This window comes from Schistosoma haematobium, chromosome ZW, assembly GCF_000699445.3.
Source record: "Schistosoma haematobium chromosome ZW, whole genome shotgun sequence".
Taxonomy (NCBI): domain Eukaryota; kingdom Metazoa; phylum Platyhelminthes; class Trematoda; order Strigeidida; family Schistosomatidae; genus Schistosoma; species Schistosoma haematobium.
Window position 1 is genome coordinate 65,355,993 of NC_067195.1, and position 21,581 is coordinate 65,377,573.

The 21,581-nt window shown below is 36.6% G+C and overlaps 1 protein-coding gene across 1 annotated transcript; it reads right to left on the reverse strand.

Annotated features, from left to right (window-relative positions):
- Positions 1–302: 302 nt before the first annotated feature.
- MS3_00004164 (uncharacterized protein) lies at positions 303–19,887 on the reverse strand. Its single transcript, XM_051212056.1, has 8 exons — positions 19,852–19,887; positions 17,624–17,728; positions 17,450–17,575; positions 13,497–13,750; positions 7,978–8,401; positions 2,178–2,254; positions 999–1,154; positions 303–437 (listed from the first exon to the last, which is right to left on the reverse strand). Exons 2-7 carry the CDS (start codon positions 17,683–17,685, stop codon positions 1,009–1,011), a joined length of 1,089 nt encoding a protein of 362 aa, XP_051072197.1. The 5' UTR covers positions 17,686–17,728; positions 19,852–19,887; the 3' UTR covers positions 303–437; positions 999–1,008.
- Between the last annotated feature and the right edge of the window lie 1,694 nt (positions 19,888–21,581).

The following is a 21,581-nucleotide window of genomic DNA, read 5'->3' on the forward strand; positions in this document are numbered from 1 at the left end:
TCAAAACATTACGCGAAGTTACTACAGAATTTGGTGGAATCTGTTTTGTTTATGGAGACATAGAGTTTATTGTATAGGTGTAATGAATATCGGAAATTAATCTCATTTAACTTTTTCTGTTAATTACTGGATTAAATGATGAGAGTACTCTCTTGATACGTGAATGTATGACAGACTCTTCTATTAAACGTGCAGTCAACGTATGTGAATTCATTCTGAAACATTTGGCGCCACATGTTATACAAGATAGTTTCCGTCTGACTACTTTATAATTCAATGTAGGATAAAGCATTAAAAGCCAGTTTTATGTTAGATAAACTGTATTATAAAACTTATTTGAAGTGTTGGAGTAAAAATATACATGTAAACGCTTGAGGAACTTTTAAAGGTGTTTCCTGGAAAACTGACAAACGCTCATGAAAGGTTGATCCACGTTCCTGTAATATCAAAATAATTAGTAAAAAGTAAAATGTCCGTTATGATATTTGTTTGCAGTCCTGTATATCTCGCTTCATGCCCAAACTTGTAAAATTCATTCTCAGCGTAGACCAGAGTTAAAACCTACTTAAGTGGATTGCCTAGTGTCTAATTTCCTACAATCTGCGTAGACCATTGCTTAAAATGTAATATTCATAAGTTGAGTAGTGTTTCACAAGCAACATCGTCTTGACTTGGAACAGTGGTGAGATATTTGTTCACAAATATTTGAGGTTAGTAACAAAAATCTACAGAACCCAGCATTAAGGGGTTTATTTCCCCACTAGTTTGGCAGATTCAGTGTTAGCTCAAGTTTTTTATAATAAAACCAACCACTCATATTTAATCGAACCCTTATTACGGGAGAGTACTCGTTCGTCGATTTTACTAAACAAAGTTCCATCTAAACACTCCCATGGTTAAGGGCTTTTTGATTTCACTTATAAAACTAAATAAGTAACTTAAGGAAATACTTTCAGCCCTATACTATAAATCTATCAAAATAACTTAATGTAACTTACGTTTTGAAAATCAGGTTGGTTGCATTCTTTGAATAGCCAATTCATCGGCCTCTTCATTTTCTTCCATCGTATAGATATCTTTATCAAGTCGCCTTAAATTGACCAAACAAACGCGAACTTCCAGTCGGTAATCTTTGACATCATAAACTGGATTATCTACAGATGGTCAATACACACCACGTAATTATCAGATTGAAGGATAAATTAGCCACTAGGCATAACTTTCGAAAATATTATCACAGTAATTTATACGACTACTTAGTGTGGATGCTTATCAATTTCTAATTAGTCGGTCAAAATAACAATAATTAAGCAGAGGATACGTTAGTAGATGTACAGTTTAACATTAAACTTATCGTTGGTACGTGCAAATAAGGAAAATACTGGTTTAGAGGAGCGTAATGGATGGTGGACAAACAAAATTAAAGAAATTGGTAATATATTCTACGAAAAAAAGAGAATGCTGGGTCGGAGTCTAGTAGCTTAACTTAAGCCAGTCAAACTTTTTAGTAGACACTTCCTCCAATTTACGGTTCACTCATATGACTTTTCAACACGAAGTAACTTTATTAATCAATATCACAGACTGATCCTACCAACACCAACCACATACGTTTTATGTTTGGAAATCTTTGGTTCCAAAACTTCTAAATTAGATAAGTTCTTAATTTCGAGGTAGAAACATCTTTGGTGATCGAAATAATACTATTAGCGATATGTGAAAATCATGCTTAACTAAACAAATAAGGTGTCGAGAAGTCGTAGATGTAGTGTTATTGTTCCTAGCATAGACTCTGTAGCTTCGATCAAAAATAGTAGATTTCTTATGACTTCTAAAATAATAGCGAACATTGAACTAAGATCAGCTAGTGTCAAGCTAAATATAGAAAGTAAAGATATTTTGTCTTCATATTTACAATGTGAGTTCTTAAGATGTTTAAGTTTTAGGGACAAACTAGTAAACTTTTTTATTTCAGCGACAAGATTTAGGACTATCTCTGATATCGTATTGTTACGATATAAGATAACATGAACTCGTGACAATGAACATTTAATAATGAGATGTTTGATTTAATTTTGAATGTAGTTTCTAACTTGCGCAATTCGGGAAATGCTTGATCATTAGTTTATAATGATTATTAAAGGGAGGTATTATGTGTAAATATTTGATAAAGTTACCTGTTAAAATCACTGTACGTAAACACTGGAGGTTGGATAGTTTTTTTATTTCTTCTAAACTGCCGATTTGATTTTCCCTATGAAGTACATAAAACAGTTTCGTTACACTGACATGAGTAGTGTTTTCATGACCAGATATTCATTATATTTGAGATAGTGATTTCAAATTTCATTGCATAAATTCTGTCTCAACAAGTGAAAACGTTTCTTAGTTGACCAAAAAACATTTGGACAGTTCGCAAGCTTGTCTGGTTTCCTAAGCAAGTACATTTCTTTTGGTTAACACAACTGCTCAAATTAGAAAGTAAGGATTGGATTTTTGTAAAATCAGTAACAGTTGTGTTTTACAAAATTTATCTTATCCGTTCTTCATTATCATTGTATTTTAATGACATAAGGCCTTACATTGTGGATTGGTTAGGAATTAAAAAAAAACTATTGATATTAACATTAAACCAAATTTGGCTAATATATTTGATATAGTCGTATACAACCTTTGTAATACAGGCCCATCCCCGATCGAAGCTGCTACCTTGACGCGGTGGTCAGGCTTGCCTATCATGATGACACAACCGAGCCATATTGGCTGGAACATATGTTCCTGTAGGTTCTATCATGTCAGGCAGGTCGATTGGAGAACGGTAAGACTAAAAGCAGCAACTCAAGGTCTGGGGGCGAAGTCGTACTGCTGACTGTAGAGGGGTGTGACAGCAGTAAGGTGTTTCCCTCAAAAAACAACCAGCATCTGCAGCGATGCTGCCTTCCCACAAGGAGGGGTGGGGTTAGAAAAGGTCGACCCTAAAAATGTCACACCTCACCTTACCTCACGGATTTCCGTCTCCGGCGGCAAAGCCCTTTGAAGAACGGAGCTAACGCATTAGAAACCTTCCACAAAAAGGCCGTGCGCGACCGGCCTCAAGCAGTTGTCCCTTGGGCTCTGCGATCACGCTCCCAGGTCGTTAAGACCAACACTAATCCGACTTCTTTTTCAGGTTCCTCAAGAAATACCCTTCCACGGTGTGGGCAGCCGGGAAATGATATCAGCCCTCATACCCGTAACAGCGCACTAGACCAAGTTGGTCACATTCAAATCCTTCCTACACCTCCTAATACCTCTCTTATCTCCCCGACTAACCCTCCTCACGTCTGTTTATCACCTCGCACCGCTAGGGCAAACGATTCGAGTACGTGGAACTCTATTCCTGGTCTCCTGAAACCACGCTCTAAACTACACGTAGGAGCTTTTAACGTACGAACACTTTGCCAAATAGGACAGCAGGCTTCCTTAGCTAGGACTTTAGAATCTCGCGCCATCGATGTGCTGCGTCTCCGAAACGCGCATACAGGATCCGAGTAGCGTCATTCACTTGACCTCACCATGCCAAAATAAAGAACCGACTCGATTCACACTTCGTGTATCTGGAAGCCCTGATTCTGCTTCCCGTGGCCTCGCCGGCGTAGGTATAGCATTGAGTCCTAGGGCAGAATTAGCTCTCTTAGACTGGATCCCAGTAGACAGTCGTTTGTGCGCTGTCCGACTAAACGGAACAGCAAGGATCCGAAAAGATAGGGACACTCGTCGTTGCCTCTTCGTCGTCTTTGCCTATTCTCCCACTGACTGCAGCGCAGATGATGTAAAAGATGAGTTTTACAGAAAGCTCTCCGACCTTCTTCGAAAACTAGGCGCTCGGATGTAGTAATAATGGCCGGTGACTTTAATGCTCAAGTAGGTAAACTAAGCGATAGGGAAAGACACCTAGGTGGATCTTATGGTGTCGTGGCTCAAAGAACAGATAATGGCGACCGTCTGTTGCAGCTATGCTCAGATAACCGCCTCTTCCTTGCAAATACTAACTTTAAGCATAAGGAAAAACATCTTTTAACATGGCGACCCCTAATTCGTCCCAACGTTGGACCCAAATAGATCACATCGCTATCAGCCACCGATGGAGGGGCTCGATAGAAGACTGTCGCTCATTTTGGAGCACATGCTTAGGTTCAGATCATGCTCTAGTACGAGCGCGTATCTGTCTGCGTCTTACTGGACGTAGGAAAGACGCTGCAAGGAAACCTCTTAGGGCCCTACTTAATGATAGTCAAGCTAAGAGTATATTTCAGGAACAACTAGGAAAACAATTAGGCAGCCATGTATGTGATGCCCACCCCGATGCAGCATGGAATGATATCCGAAAAGCTGTGGAAACAGCAGTGATATCTGCTAGTAAGGTAAACCGCAAGGTTAAGGAGCAACACTGGATCTCAGCAGCATCTATTGCACTGATAGATGCTCGGAAACTCATTCCACCTGGCTCTGAACATTGTGAAGAGCGGAGTCAGCTTAAGCGCAAGCTGACAAGAAGTCTACGCAATGATCGTGAACAGTGGTGGGTAGCGAAAGCAGGAGAGATGGAAAAGGCAGCGGCAATAGGTAATAGCAGACAATTGTTCAGACTTGTTAAGGAAACCGGTATTAGGAAACCGACTGTTAGCGAAACACTCTGAGAGAAAGATGGACACATTATACATTCTCGATCCAGGGGATTGTATCGATGGGCAGAACACTTTAGGGATCAGTTCAAGTGGCCTTCAGCCACACTTCGGTTTCCCACGATCTCCAGTCAACCTGAATGGCAAGTTAATGTAGGTCCTCCGACTCTTTACGAAGTTGAAAAAGCTATAGGAAATCTGAAGCGAGGGAGAGCAGCAGGCCCTGACAAGTTTACTCCTGAGATTTTTAAGGATGGTGGTTCAGTATTAGCAGTGAGATTAACTGAGGTCTTAGGTAGAATTTGGGAACCGGACGTAATCCCATCTGACTGGTCTCAATCACTGATTGTGCCAGTCTATAAGAAAGGACAAAAGTCCTCTTGTGACAATCACAGAGGAATTAGTTTGACAAATATTAGCTTCAATAATACTTCGACGCCTAACTAAAGCTCGTGAAGAACAGGCTAGAGAAAACCAGGCTGGTTTTCGACCTGGACGTGGTTGTATAGACCAGATATTCACACTACGTCAGGTCCTAGAACACAGACACACGTTCAGACGCCACACAATCGTAGTATTTCTCGATCTTAAGGCGTCATTCGACTCTGTCGATCGTAAGGTTCTATGACAGTGTTTGTCACTGAAAGGAGTACCAAAGAAGTACATTAACCTTATAAAGGCTCTCTACTCGAACACAACTAGCCGAGTCAAAGCTTATGGCGAACTGTCATCAGAATTGATTACCTCAAGTGGTGTTCGTCAGGGCTGTCCACTCTCTCTATTCTTGTTCAACTTTGTCGTCGACGTACTTTTAGAGATAACATTTTCCTCGTCTAGATTTCCAGGGGTTGAACTTCTATCGGGAGGTTCACTTGTTGACTTAGAATATGCTAATGACATAGTTTTATTTGGCGAAGACGCTGACAAAATGCAGAGTCTTCTGACCACTCTAAGCAACAATGCAAGCATGTTCGGGATGCGATTCTCCCCCTCGAAATGCGAAATGTTGCTTCAAGATTGGGTTGCATTGACACCCGAACTAATGATAGGGAGTGAAGTAATTGAGTGTGTCGATCGCTTCACTTATCTTGGAAGTCTCATCAGCCCTTGTGGTCTGGTGTGTGACGAAATCTCAGCACGGATACAGAAGGCTCGACTAGCTTTTACCAACTTGCGTCATTTATGGCGTAGGCGAGATATCCGTCTATCAACCAAAGAACGGGTTTACTGCGCAGCAGTTCGTTCCGTCCTACTTTATGGCAGTGAAACATGGCCGGTAAGAGTAGAGGATATTCGCAGGTTACTAGTATTTGATCATAGGTGTCTTCGAAATATTGCTCGTATATCCTGGGACCACCGAGTAAGTAACGCAGTTGTTAGGAAACGGGTACTAGGTAAGGATGGCAAATCAATTGATGAAGTAGTGAAACTTCATCAGTTGAGACGGCTGGGACACGTGTTACGTATGCCCAACGACCGACTTCCTCGACGTGCGATGTTTTCTGGTGTAGGAGTAGGTTGGAAGAAAGCAAGGGGCGGCCAGACCAAAACATGGCACAAGTCCATGAAGTCATTGACAAGTGGACTGAGTCATGTTGGCAGGTGTAGACTACCTGGTTGGGGACCGCGAGATGATAGCAACCGATGGTTAGAGACCCTGAATGACATGGCTGAAAATCGTTTGAAATGGCGCAAGTGCATCCACTCTTTGTGTTCTCTCAAATCCTAATCTTCTGAATTCTTCATGTCCCTTTTTTTCTCTTTCCAAATTTATTTCACCGGATTATTTTTTTGAATATCATCTTCGAACCCTAATTTTTCTGATTACAGCTTATAATTTTACTATATCTAGTACTACAGGATTTGAATCGACCACTGCATCTCTGTGCTAACGTGGTGTGGCAACTCGAACTGATGTACGTACGTACGAAGTTGTACGTTGTTACTGTCTGACTGACTGAATACAGGCCCCGTTGGTTCTTTATCTTTGACTATGACAACAGTACACTTCACGTGCTAACATTACATCGAATATCAGTCTGACTGGTCAAATGTGTTGTCCAAAATTCATAATGCAATGAATGTCGAGACTTTCAGCCTCAGTGTAAGCAATGGTACTTTTTATATTGAGCTAGTTAGATTATGAAGAGAAGATACAATCCAAAGTCATTCTGTAATTGGACGAAATCCAGTCTAATTATTCAACCAATCAGTATCCAGATTGTCATCAGTGTCCTTGAACCACATTGGTCATTAGTCATACAGTAATTTTCATCACAGGTGCTGATTCGAAAAAAAATGACTCTCCCCTCCGATCGATTACAGCTGCTCTTTGAACGACATTTGGAGTTATTAGTCAAATTCCGCACGCAGCTGCTAAATCACTCATGCTATGAAAACGCGACGGAAGTGGATGGATTGATATCTCAATTACACAGTGAGCTGGAAAATGACAACAGCCTCGGATATATGAATCATTATATTTCAAACATACTTTGTCTATATACCAGTCAAGCAGTCCACAACGTACCATAAAATAGATAACATTGTACAATAATGGCCAACAGGAAAATAACACGTTAAATAAATATTGACCAATAAGATGATACCATTTCATGTCCAAGGATAGCATTAGGCTTAACAGGATAATTTTTGGGATATTTTCCTGAATATCCTAACAGATTATTTGTCAGAAATTTTTGATATAACAGGGTGCAAAAGATATCTCTCAGTTGGTGACAATATTTTTAAAATCTGGACCTGTGCAACGTTTTAGTAAGTTTAAAAAAGGATTCGTGTTGTATCTCAAGGTGTTTTAAAATTGATATATATATATATATATATATATATATATATATATATATATATATATATATATATATATATATATATATATATATATAAGCTTATCGGTAGTTTATATATTATTAGCAAACACAAGCCAGTTACGCGCACCTATGATTTGGCGATTTGTGTTTGCCCCACTGTTTCAATTTGTAATAGTAATCAAAAGAGTTGTGAAAGTTCTAATAGGTAGTTTCGTTTTTGGTATAAACAATACTTCAATAGCTTTTGTTTGAAATATTAGTTTTTATCGCTCCAGGCATTGTAATGTATGTGATTATTTTAAGACGCTTTTCAACGTTGAATTCAACTTATATTACATCAAGGCTGGAACTGCATTTCACCTATCTTAGTTCCACAACTTGCTAGCATAACTCCTCTTTGCACACAAAATGTGCCATTGAAAACCAGGTATACAAATTTGGACATCTTTCTCATACTCTCATGTAGTACATTTTATCTGACTTACCTAACATTTAAATATTCTAATCTTGGTAAACATTCAGGTGTTATTCCATCCAGATTGATTAACCCACTACTTCTTATGTGTAAAACAGATAGATTTGGAAGATATCCAATTAGGGAATTGTAATTATAAATTTGCCCTTTTTGATCATTAGTAGTGTATTTTAGTTCATTTGGTAAATTTTGTACATTTCCATTTTTTAATTTATAATTTCCAAAACTAATTAGTTTGTTATAACCAAGATATAATGCTTTTAGATTTTTCAATTCTAATCCAATTGCTATATTGATATTAGAATCAGTTATTGTAGCGTCTTCTACCTCAAGTAAATTATGTGATAATCCGAGAGTATGCAATTTCGGTACACTATAATCATTTAAATAACATGATCCATCAGTTTGACTGGTCAAACTACGTAACTGATTATCTGTTAATAAACATAGCAAAAATAAAACAAAGATAACGATTTACGATTTTGAGCTATATTGTTAAGATTTTACTTAGATTAATTGAAATTTTATTAATCCAGATCAACCCATTTTGCAGATAATTTTGATTACATTTTTATATCAATCGGAGTTCTACTGATAATTGGAGAGTAAAACAGATATCTCGTTTTCAATTTTATCTTGTCATTCAAATAAGTTAAATTTTTCCTATGTGTATATAACAGGACACACTAACTAAGCAATTTACTTTATGTATGGGAGTGTTTTAAACCAGTTTATCAAACAGAGATTGTTAATGTATCTTGAAACTTTTCTGATCAGACTAGGTTGGGACCAAGAAAAACAATGATATGGGGATTTACTTCTGACGACCAATAAAGAAGTGTCCAAAAAGAGACTAATATGATACCAAAAGTTGCTTAGAAGCAACAAAGCCACTCATTACAAAGTCGTTTTTGCTGGATAAGAGAATAATAACTCAATTTTCATTCCTTTTCCGGTCCCAAAATACAGGTGTGGAGATAGGCATGACAAATTTATTTTGAAAATAGTTTTCGATGTTATAATTATTTATTCTGTAGTTTTTCACAGCCTGTAAATTTATCATTAAACGATCGTACGTGTTGTTTAAGTGCATGAACTTGAACACACTTTCTTCCGTCGTGTTACACCCATAGCATGACACACGCTGTTATCTACTAACAAATACACTACTATACATATACCTCTTGTTCTCCATTGCTCGTGATTGTGATAACTGAACTATAAATCACCCACTATCTACATTTATAGACTGCAGCCAAATTTATATTATATTCTATGCTTGGCTATATCCATGCAAGGACAACAATCTTACTGGAACCACCAACCATCTATAATTGTGGACTCTGGTACCAAACTCAACCTGAACACGCACAAACCAGCTGAACTAAGTAACGTGCCTAATTTTTATTGTGTTTATAACGTTTAACTGATATATATTAACATTACTGTTTGTACTCAATAACTCTGTTATTATTTTTGAGTTCATATATTGTTTGGTCCACCACAATTATCTGGTGAGCCTCGAGTCTATTCTAGTCGTTATATTGCTTATATTTTTTACTTGACACATTAGTTTATTTTTCATATAATGTACTCGCCAAACAAACTAATTGACATGGACTGTCCACCGGTAAATTCTCTTAACTCATCACATTCCGACGATAATATTTTAAGTTCAGTTAACGCCATTTCTGAATTCAGACTACCTGCATACAGAGCTAACAACCTGATGATTTGGTTTGCCCAAATAGATGCCTTATTCATAGCTAGAGGTATACGCTCCCAGGCAACCAAGTATGCCTACGTTGTCGGTGCACTTCCTATTGTCCTGGAGGACAGTCCATGTCAATTAGTTTGTTTGGCGAGTACATTATATGAAAAATAAACTAATGTGTCAAGTAAAAAATATAAGCAATATAACGACTAGAATAGACTCGAGGCTCACCAGATAATTGTGGTGGACCAAACAATATATGAACTCAAAAATAATAACAGAGTTATTGAGTACAAACAGTAATGTTAATATATATCAGTTAAACGTTATAAACACAATAAAAATTAGGCACGTTACTTAGTTCAGCTGGTTTGTGCGTGTTCAGGTTGAGTTTGGTACCAGAGTCCACAATTATAGATGGTTGGTGGTTCCAGTAAGATTGTTGTCCTTGCATGGATATAGCCAAGCATAGAATATAATATAAATTTGGCTGCAGTCTATAAATGTAGATAGTGGGTGATTTAGAGTTCAGTTATTATAATCGCGAGCACTCTTTAAACAGTCTGAGTGAAATATCGCGCATGATAAGTTACCGTGTACCTGAAGTGCGATACTGGCTGAAATAGACTTACGTTGACTAGAAACTTAGGATGACTAGATAAAAACAGCAAAAGTCAATAGAACAACTAGTTGTAAGGTTTAGAAATTTGCAGTATATAGTTGAAGTTTCTTGAATTAGTCACTGGAAAGTAAGTTCATGTTGATCAGAGTAGGACAGAAAATTCCTCAACTACTTATTTATTTTTAATGATAATCTATGCTCTAGCTTAATCAGAATCATTCCAATGTGTAATTTATTTCATCGATATTGTTTACCATAATACTAATAATAGTAAATGTATACGTTTACTTTTGAGACATGTGTAGTTTGAAAAGATATCTGGGAATACCTGGGTAAACCAAAGAAAAATGAAGACAACTCAGCGAAAATTTTCTTTTCGACAAAAACATTTACTTGGACTGCACATTCGTATTTATACTTACTTGGTAAGGATATGAGATAGAAAAGATTGTATTACAAAGTGATTCGATATTTCAAATACCAGAAGGGTTTGTGTAATAATCAGAGGGTCAATGAAGAACAAGATGAAAACAATTCTGGCCCGTAGACTACTTTCATCCTCCTCTTCTTCGTTAACCCTCTGATTATTACACAACCCCTTCTGGTATTTGAAATATCGAATCACTTTGTAATACAATCTTTTCTATCTCATATCCTTACCAAGTAAGTATAAATACGAATGTACAGTCTAAGTAAATGTTTTTGTTGAAAAGAAACTTTTCGCTGAATTATCTTTGTTTTTGTTCAACGACACCTGATTAAATAATTGTTTAATGTTTTCGAGTAAATTGTGTCGACATGAATGCCCTTAAACCCTGATATGTCATAATTCATGACTTAATATCGCTTTGACATTTTGTACCATAGGGAGAACAGAGTTTGTTTGAATATAAAAAAGCCTGAAAAGACCATTAACATGGATTTAAATGAGACTTAGTGCATATTGCAAAGGAAACATTTTCAATACGAGAACCAAGGGACCTACAAAATCTGTTCGATTCTCTCAGAATGACTGCTTTAACTGAGCTTCCAAATGCTCCAGTCAAGACTGAGTATGGGGAGTCAGCTCTTTCTCGAAATACTCTCACATGACCACGCGTATATCGCCGCTGCCAGGGAAATCCTACTTACTACCTTCTCGTGGCGTGGGTGTTTTTTATGAAATTGGGAGGACTAAAAGCGAATGTTTGGTTCTTTAACCGGGTTGGTGGATACAGAAGACCCATTTAAGTGAGTTGGAAAACCATGATTTCAAGCCAGTGGTGCATATGGGCTCCAGGATCTTAAGGGATCAAGGGGCGTATGAACCAGTTGTTGGTCACCGGCTACCATGGGACTGCATCTCCTAACGTTTCTCCACTGCCTTGTGGATTAGACCGTTAGGTCAAAGGCTTGAAGAGTGGCCCTCTAAGGAAACGACTCGCTTCGGTTTGGGCATCCGGGCTGTATCCCAGCCCACACGCAAATCAGTTGGTTTGTGTGGAGCATATATATTTGGTACCTCCTTGTGCTAATTTTTATGTGTTTAAAGAAATAAATAAACTTTAACCGACAGCCTGACGTTTTAGGGAATCATATTTCGCCACTCAATAGACACAGTTACCTAGTTTGCTCAGATCGTCCACTATTGACAAAGCAGTCTGAGTAGGTAAAATAACTTGCTTTAGTGCCGTAAGATGATCTGTGTATTTGACAGAGATATTTTCAGTAGAAAGAAGGTCCTCCTAAAAAGTATGAAGAGTTTCAAAAAATTGGCGTCAGTGAGTCAAGTTACGGAGCACTTTCTCACAAACGACATGTTGCTTTCTGATTAAAAATATCTGGAAAGTTGATCATTCTGCATCGAGGTTTTATCATGAGCTTTTTAAATTTCAATGGTGCTAAAATAGTGATAATAGTGTGTAAACATAGATCAAACATACTCATCACCAATATCTAAATTAGCTGAGACATTATGCCGAGAAATAATAGGATTATTCAAATTGTTTGCTTTGTGTTTGTAACCAGCAAAGGTTTGCTTGCAGATGATAATCGTTTTAAAAAATAATGAAACTATCTTCACATCTTGGTATTCATATCTTGTTAAAACACAAAAGGACCTGGATACTCAGTCTTAATTTGTTTCCATAAAATTAAAAGACAATCTATTATGAATTCGCTTATCATGACCCAGCTACTCTTATTACTTGGTAATCTTGGATACTACTTCATTCGACAAATCCTCAAATCAGAACACGGTTGAACAGGAAACTAATCATATTTCAAATAACAAGGTTGGCTGGAAGTAGTGATACCAATGAGAAAAGCGTAAATATATATTTTTTAAATAAGAAGATTCTCGAGTCTTCTCTAAGTATCCGTATTCGTTAAGAAATAGCCCTGCACGTAATATGCATTAATCCTATCTATATTTTCGCTAACACAATGGTTTAAAAACGCCGATTAAAAGGTCCAATCGAAGTACAGTTTAAGTTATTGGCACACTTAATGAATAAAACACTAAGTGTATTGCGAGTCCCAAAATATTATTTTCAGCCTCAACACACATTCTCTTCTGAATTCTTAATCGAAAAGATAATGAAAATTTAGCGTGTAGACAGATAGTTTTGTCGTCAAATGAAGTAATTTGATTTCGTAAAAAGATTATCTAGTAGTGTATCTACTACTCATTATTAATAATAACAATAAGGCGCACTTCATGTTAAATTATTCACCAGAGAAGAACTATTCACGATCTTAAGTGTGGTTAATAGTGATTATTATTCTTTGTATGTTATCCGATTTCATTACTTACAAATAGTTAGAGTTAAAAACTAGTTATCTCAGCTATATTAAACATTAAAAAATGCACAGTAAACGTCTCGGTTAATGAAGAAGTATCTGGAAAAACCAAGCATAGGGTTAGTAGATAAAATTCAAATGAAACTGTAGGATTATAATTTTGTGATTACTTTCAAACTGAGTTAGTAGTTTGTGATTGTTCTACGCGTATTTTGGGTGTTTGTACAATAGGAATTAATCAGCTGCAATACGATGTAAAAATGAAGTGAGTTATTTAGACTGATGATAAAATACGGTAAAATAGCAAAGCTTGGAAAGTATTATCCAAGTGTAGACATACGTACAAGTTAGAAACATTTATCACTGGAGACAAACTGAATTTCAGTAAATTTTACCACGTAATAAAACTTACTGTCAAGGAATAGAACCAACAATCTCGGGTAATTTACAGTTGTCAGCCTTTTAATACAATTATTTCTTAAGTCTAAGTGTGTTAACGTGGGCCAGTTTCCACAAGGAAATTCTTCTATTTCATTATATGATGCTCTTAACACAATCAGATTGTTTAAACCATATAATGCTCTTAAATTAGTTATACGATTGAATCCTACGTTAATGTAGCGCAAAAATATAAACCCCTTCAGTGCATCGATATTCGTTAGCAATCTGTAAGAAAAATAAATTTCATATTTATTACGTTTTTATTTATTATATTCTATAGAATACGGTACAATGGAATATAGCAGTTGGCAAAAAGTACATATTTAGACCGAGATTCAGACTAAAGTGAAATAATCTTATACCATTGACCTGAGATAAGTCTGTATGTATGAAGAATATTCTCTATTAGTTCCAATGATCAGTCATATACGACCTAAGTCTTGGTGAATAGTGCACATCACGTGAAGTTACAACACTTCTGTTGACACATAAACAAAACGTAAAACAAGCAAGAAGTCAGAAAGGGAAATTAGCGAAAAGATTAGTACTAACAAAGGAAAATAGAAAGAATTATCCTGCTCTGAACATTAAAGTGATACTCTGAAATTTGTAATTTTCCTAAAGAGGTGTGAAAAAATGTTTTAAATAAATCCAGTCCTATGAAATCTTAGAATATTCATTGGTTCATTTTATGCATGGAAGTGAACTTTTGTTGTCGGTGATTGGAATCATATAAAAGTTTATTGGCAATAAGCGCTAAATCTTGAAAATAATATATTCCGTCAATTAATCAAAGCGACAAAGCTCATAAAAACTGGGTTACAAAGTGGCGAGACTATATTTTGAAGGTTCCTTTTAACAAACCTTACCCCAAGAAATATGCTTAAGAGAGATTAGTGCGTAAAATATAAGGAATACCTGTTTCTTCACACGTGCCATTTGAGCAATTCAAAAAAATAATAATTGATCTGTATACGAAAATAAATGTGCGGATCGGATATAGACATTTGGTAAGTTCCCATTGGCAGAACCAAAAATCTTCTAGGTGGTCATATGTTTTCAGAGTAAATTTCAAGGACATTTTGTGCTTTAGTTCTTTATGTTAAATGTCAAGAAGTTTAACATAATGGTGACATTTCTGTCTCATTATGGAAACTTACTATTCACAAAGTTAAATTATTGATATGAATAGGTTTCTGATTAAGGAAATCCGGATTTACGCGTGTTAAGTCTTGATCAAATAAATGACTTCTCCTATTGCAATATAAATAAAAAAATGCAATATATGCTGAATATCGGTGCAAGTTAGTTGTGTATCATATAAATAAGAATAATTATAAGTGGTGCTTAACATAATCCCATCTGACTGATCGCGACCACTGATTGTCCCAATATATAAGAAGGGGTCAAAATCATCCTGTGACAACCATAGAGGGATTAGTTTGACTAACATAGCACCTAAAACACTAGCCTCAGTGATTATCGGCCGCCTGACTAAGACTCGTGAACTGCAAAGACGAGAGAATCAAGCTGGCTTCAGGTCTGATCGTGGCTGAATAGACTACAAATTCACCATTCGTCAGGTTCTAGAACACAGGCATGCTTATCGGCGTCCGACAATGGTGGTCTTTCTTGACTTAAAATCAGCATTTGACTCTGTTGATCGCGAAATTCTGTGGCAGTGTCTGTCATTGAAAGGCGTACCTCGGAAGTACATAAACCTTGTGAAGGCTTTTAACTCGAACACTACCAGTCGAGTCATAGCTTATGGAGAACTGTCATCTGCTTTTACAACCTCAAGTGGTGTCCGGTAAGACTGTCCATTATTTCCATTTTTGTTCAACATCATCATAGACCTACTGATGAAAACAACGTTCTTGTCGACTGAATTTTCGGGTATTAATCTCCTACCAGGAGGTCCACTTATCGACATAGAATATGCAGATGATATAGTCCTATTTGGTAAAGATGCTATTAAAGTGCAGAGTCTTTTGGTAACACTGATCAACAATGCCAGAATGTTTGGGATGCGTTTTTCCCCTTCTAAATGCAGACTGTTGCTTCAACACTGGCCTGCGTCAACACCTGAACTATGGATAGGGAGTGAAGTAGTCGAACGCGTTGATAACTCCACTTATCTTGGAAGTCTGATCAGCCCAAATGGGTTGGTGTCTGACGAAATTTCTGCACGAACTCGGGAATCTCGTCTGGCTTCTGCCACCTTACGTCACTTATGGCGAGAGCGAGATATCCGTCTATCAATTAAGAGACGAGTATACTGAGTGGCAGTTCGTTCTGTCTTACTTTACGGCTGAGAAACGTGGCCAATAAGAGTAGGAGATACTCGTAAGCTACTAGTATTTGACCACAGATGCCTTAGAAATATTGCTCGCATCTGCTGGGATCACCGGGTAAGTAATAGTGAGGTTAGACGCAGGGTATTAGGGAATGATGGTAAATCAGTTGATGAGGTTGTGAATTTTCATCGACTGAGATGGTTGGGCCACGTGTTACATAGGCCTGGACACCAATTACCACGACTCACAATGCTGACTAGCGTTGGAGACTGGGTGACATAGCTCAAAATCGATCACAATGGTGTAGGTGTATACACTCTCTTTCTTCCCTTAAACTATGGGATTGAAGTCGTTTCATATCTTTTTCTACGAACTAATTCCTTCTTCTTGGTATATGTTCACATATGCAACCTTTCTCTTATATATTACCACCAGTGAATTAACTACTTGTATGAATCCGGTGGTCATCCTGCTGTGCTAATGAGGTGTGGTAGCTTTGACCGATGCATATATGTGCCTGATCCTACGCTGTAGCTGACTGACTGGTGCTTAAAAGTGTTTGAAAATCTACATGCTCAAGAAAAAAAGCGGGTAATCTTTTAATTTGAAAAAAAAAGTTAGTATAAACTCATACTGCATTTTCATTCTTATGGTTTTTCAATAATAAGAAATGGCAAATCAAACAATGACGATGAATTATACTGCTAATATGCCAAAATTAATAACAAATACGCCAAGTGCTCAAGCAGCTATAAAAGAACGATTCTAAACTAAAAGCAACCTGATATCTTGAACAGTTCGTTGCAAAGAGTTTATAGTTTGTTAGAGATGAACGTGACAACTCGATATATATATATATATATATATATATATATATATATATATATATATATATATATATATATATATATATATATATATATATATATATATATAATATACTCGACTTTAATGAGATGAAAACCTGCTAACGGCAATTCGCTTGGTCTACTGCACACCACCATGATCATATTCTCATGAAAATTAGATCGAATCATAAATAACTGATGTAAGATCCTTGATAAGAATGATTAGTTACCAAATGGCAACCAACAACTGCGCAAGTATTGAAGATAAGGAGTGAAGTATTTTACAAACTGTTTATATTGACCTGCCAAGCCAGTTATGCAAGGTTTATGATCAAATTAGCAGTGATAGTTTTACGTAATTATTGAGAACATACGGCGGCCGATAATAAATTCCATTTTTCAGTAAACTAAGTTGTTTCGTTAATACGTTTGGTTTCAGTATCGTTTCCGTCACATAAAGGACTAATTTGATATACGAACATCAAGCATCTGCAGTTACTCGAGTATTTTGAAAAAAGATGGCGCTGTGAATCTCTGACAGCAACGTTTATTGTAGTTTTTTGTTCTATATTTTTTTCGGAAAGCAGTATTTGACACTAAAATCAATTCTCAAAAATATTGTTCAAATGACTAGATCGCTAATAAACAAAATTGTTATCAGTATACTTCAAAATAATCGTAGATAATATACATATAGAAATAGTTATACATTTAGCGTTACATCTATAGTATCTATATCGATCAGATATGGCATAAGAGTTAGAATACACATGTCTTACCTGTCATTGCAAATAAATTTAGCTGGGGCATATGATAACCCGTCAATTGTTTCGTTTACATAACACAAACTTGAACTTATTATTTCTTTGTTCAAAGATACTGATTCCGATGATTTTTCTGTAACGCTTACGTGTTTCGGCGTTAGCTCAGAAATGTTAAATAAATAATGTTACCCATTGCTCTGATCGAGTTCAATTCTTGGAGTTTGATTCTCAGTAGGCTGAATTGTTTGCATATTATATACTCTCAAAGGTTTCCAAATTTTATATCAATGTAAACTAAATTACCAAAACGTGATAAATAAATATATTTAGTGAAACAGTGACTAAAAATATCTTCTAGAACCAAAAAGCAACAAAATATCATATATTCAACATAAACATCAGTTATCTTATAAGTTATGTACTCAGACTGCTTCAAAACTGGTAAACAGATCACTTTGTTTGAAGTATACTTTATAAAATTCATCGCACTTTGATATTAAACGACTTAGCTGAGTGATGATCATAGTTTGAAAGCTCTTTGAACCACGTGTTAAATAAACACAGGAAAGCTGAATTTAAGCAACCAAATTGAAGGCTAATTTTTAACTTACTTCAGTCGACTATAATAATAAGTGTCATTTATAGAAAAGACTACCTTTTCTACTATAGTAATGAACAAGAACACGAGCGGGAACAATCGAGTGTATATGATTACAAAATTACAGAGCATCTCACTAAAACCGGAGAACCATGTAGTAAATCGTTAATTTGCAAAATATCAATCCATCATCTCAAACATCAATCCATTGTCTCAGATTTCATTGTTCATGCGTTTTCATACCGATTGCGTTCCGTTCCCATTCTTTCCTCATCGACCTTCTACTGAAATATATTCTCTGACTGATCACCGTTATATACTACTCGTGTGGATATAAGTAACCCACACCACACTGTCACCGCCTCTCCAGAACTTTAAGGGAGCAAGATATAGGTCCGATTTTGACAGTTAGCCGGGACACTAAGAATAACTAACAGACGGAAATGATCAAAGTGATGATGTCACAGGTATTCAGTGTTTGACAACGCTTCTACCAGTAACACCTAATGTATTTCGTTCCCACCCAGAGAAATCAAAAGACAGAGTCGAGGAGATCGGAAGAGTATATTTGGCGATGACCAATATATCGGAATTCTCTGATCTAATCTGGCTAGCGAATGAGGTTGATGTTGAGCACAGCGTTACCACACGTGATCTGGTGCGGATGCATGACCGAGCGCCTTCAGCTAGATGAGTCCACTAAAACATATGGTCAGCATCCAATGTCGAAAACTTACAGAGCTATTTAGTTTGGGGATTTATTTACCGCTACAAAAGCTTACGCTATTCTTCGTCTTATCCGAAAAATAGCTAGGCATTTAAACTCATGCTCACTACGTGACAATATTCAAAACTGACCTCTGTTCCTATATAGATACCAACAACGCTGTCCCAACACCACGTCCTTAGAAAGGGAAATGAATGTCTTGTGACAAGTACACAGGAGTGCTACGAAGTTGTCCAAAAGGTTAATGAATATGTCGTGTAAAAACAACTTATCTTCAATTGTTCGTGCTAAGTCGCAGAAGAGAAAGAGGCGATCTGACAATGGAATGCAAATATACTAAGCCTCCTGACAATCCAGATAAAAACATTCAACCCAAATCGCAGCATCGCACTTGATGAGGCTACTTACAACGAATAGTACATCAGAAAAACATTATTTAGATAACATTTTAGATCTCATAATGCAGTGAGTACAGACTTTTAACTGAATAGCTTTAAAAGAATGCTGGATAACCATGTACTCGCCCATGAGTTACTGTTCCATCCCTACAATAGTTGTGTCCGACCCACGTCTTAAACGTTATCATTACTGTCAGTTTTATCTCAATTGTTTTCATCAGTATCATTACCATTACCCATATTATTATCGTCAGATCTCTGCATAAGCAGAGTAATTACTCTCGCCTATGTCAAAGAAGGTTAAACCTATTTGACAGATATAATTACATCTGTTACTCTTAGACATTTTTTTTGTTCAAATTGACCTCACAAATCACCAATCAACTCGAAGGATGATGTTCTTTTTGCATCTCAAAATACTATAAGATTAGAGATTATATATATATATGTTTCCGAAGGTACTGGTTTTGGTTAAGGATTGATTGAGAGCGAAGGTACGTTATTTTGCATGTCAGACATAATTCTAGCATGTATAATTAATTCTATAGAAATATACAACTTTTTATTAAACAAATATACTTCCCATCATTTTACTTTGATGTAGATAAGAAATTTCTAATTTAAGAGAATCATTTGCCTTTATATCCAAGAAATACGTAGCGGAAAATATTATTATTTGTGTTTTTCAACGTACCAACCCTGAACTCAAAAAATCACACTTTGTAACTATAGTGAAGATTCATTCAATGAACAACACTTGTTCATTATGATTTATTTACTCTCATAACTAGAAAACCGAGATCATAGGTCTGAGAATAAAAGCGTATACAAACTGACGGATATTAATCTGGTCAAAAAGTAAGGTGATGTAAATCTTGCACTGGTAACATTGAAATGCATTTTTGGCCAGTTTGACGGTAGAGCTTTCCACATAATCTTTAACAGTTTCATTCGTCCCTATTCAGAGTACGGAAACATAGTATTTTCTCCCTCATTCCAAAAGGATAAGGACACTCTGGAGCATATGTGACGGAATGCCGCGAAATCAATTCGAGGACTCAAGTCCAAGCCTTACGAAGAGCACCTCAATTCACTCAACCTGTACCCATTAGAGTATAGGCGCCTTAAAGCCTACCTTCTAATGGCTTACAGCCTCCCTAGTACTTTTGGACATCCCGTTAAACTCTTAATTAAGTTTAGCTCAAACACAAAATTAAGGGGTAACACCCAGAAACTAGAGACACAACATAGCAGGACGGACTGTACACACACATTCTACTCCTTAAGAGTCATCAAATACTGGAATTTTCTGCCTACTGAACTAGTCCAAGCGGCTTGCGAGGAGTCCTTTAAGAGGAAACTTGACCTGTTCTTAAGGTTTAAGGACAATTTCTATTTCCCCTATTGTCGTTGATGTACCTAGGTTCCTGCCTGGAGGTATTTTTGATTTACTGTTACTAGACACGGAAGCTAGTTAGGTGAAAATTCTTCTATTCCGTCCACAACCATTTGAAATCTCATAGTTTTTAATTTGACTTCTCGAGGCAAGATCAATCGAGAATGAAATTCATTTGATCAGTACTCCGTCGATTCTACGACAGACCAAAAACGCACGAACCGAACATCCCACCACGTCTGATTGAAGCACTCCCCGGAACCTCAAACTGCAATTTGTCAAGAAAGGTTTCACGAATATTGGAACCTTTAATGGATCCATCAGGTAACTCCGTCAAATCTACCATACAATTCTAGTACAAAATCAACAGCGACGGACTGACGATATACTTCGATGTAACAGCCTTATTTACCCCAACTGAACCAAGCTTAGCACAGGAAACTGCTTCTTGCCAAAGACACAAATCTCGCGAAGTAAACGAAGCTTCAAAGTCGAAGTTAATTAGAACTCGTAGGTTTATGCCTGACAACATATTTTCAGTTCAATTACGAATTCTGAGAACAAACGATAGGAACACCGATGGGATCACCAATAGCAGGACTTCAGAAGACTCGATTTTACCTGTGATGAAGGCAAAATTTTGGATTCATTATTTGAGCGAGACATTTGCAAGCGTCAAAAAAACAAGTTGAACAATACCTGCAAGCTTATCAACAACGTCTTTGATAAAACAATTTCACAATGGAATAAAGGTCGAACAACGAAATAACATACTTTGGTGTATTGACCACCAGAACCAACACAAGAAAACACACGAAAAAAATAAACGCAAATAAAAAACCAACACAAGAATCAAGTATATTGGAAGCCGACTCAGATAGATTATATTCCCAATTACAGTGGGAACAATCCATGAGTTCACAAAATCAACTGAGTACAAACATTTTACAAGAGGGCAAGGAAATATTACAACAAACCGCAGCGCGAAAAAATAGAAAAATTTCTAAAGATTAACTTTCAAAAGAATG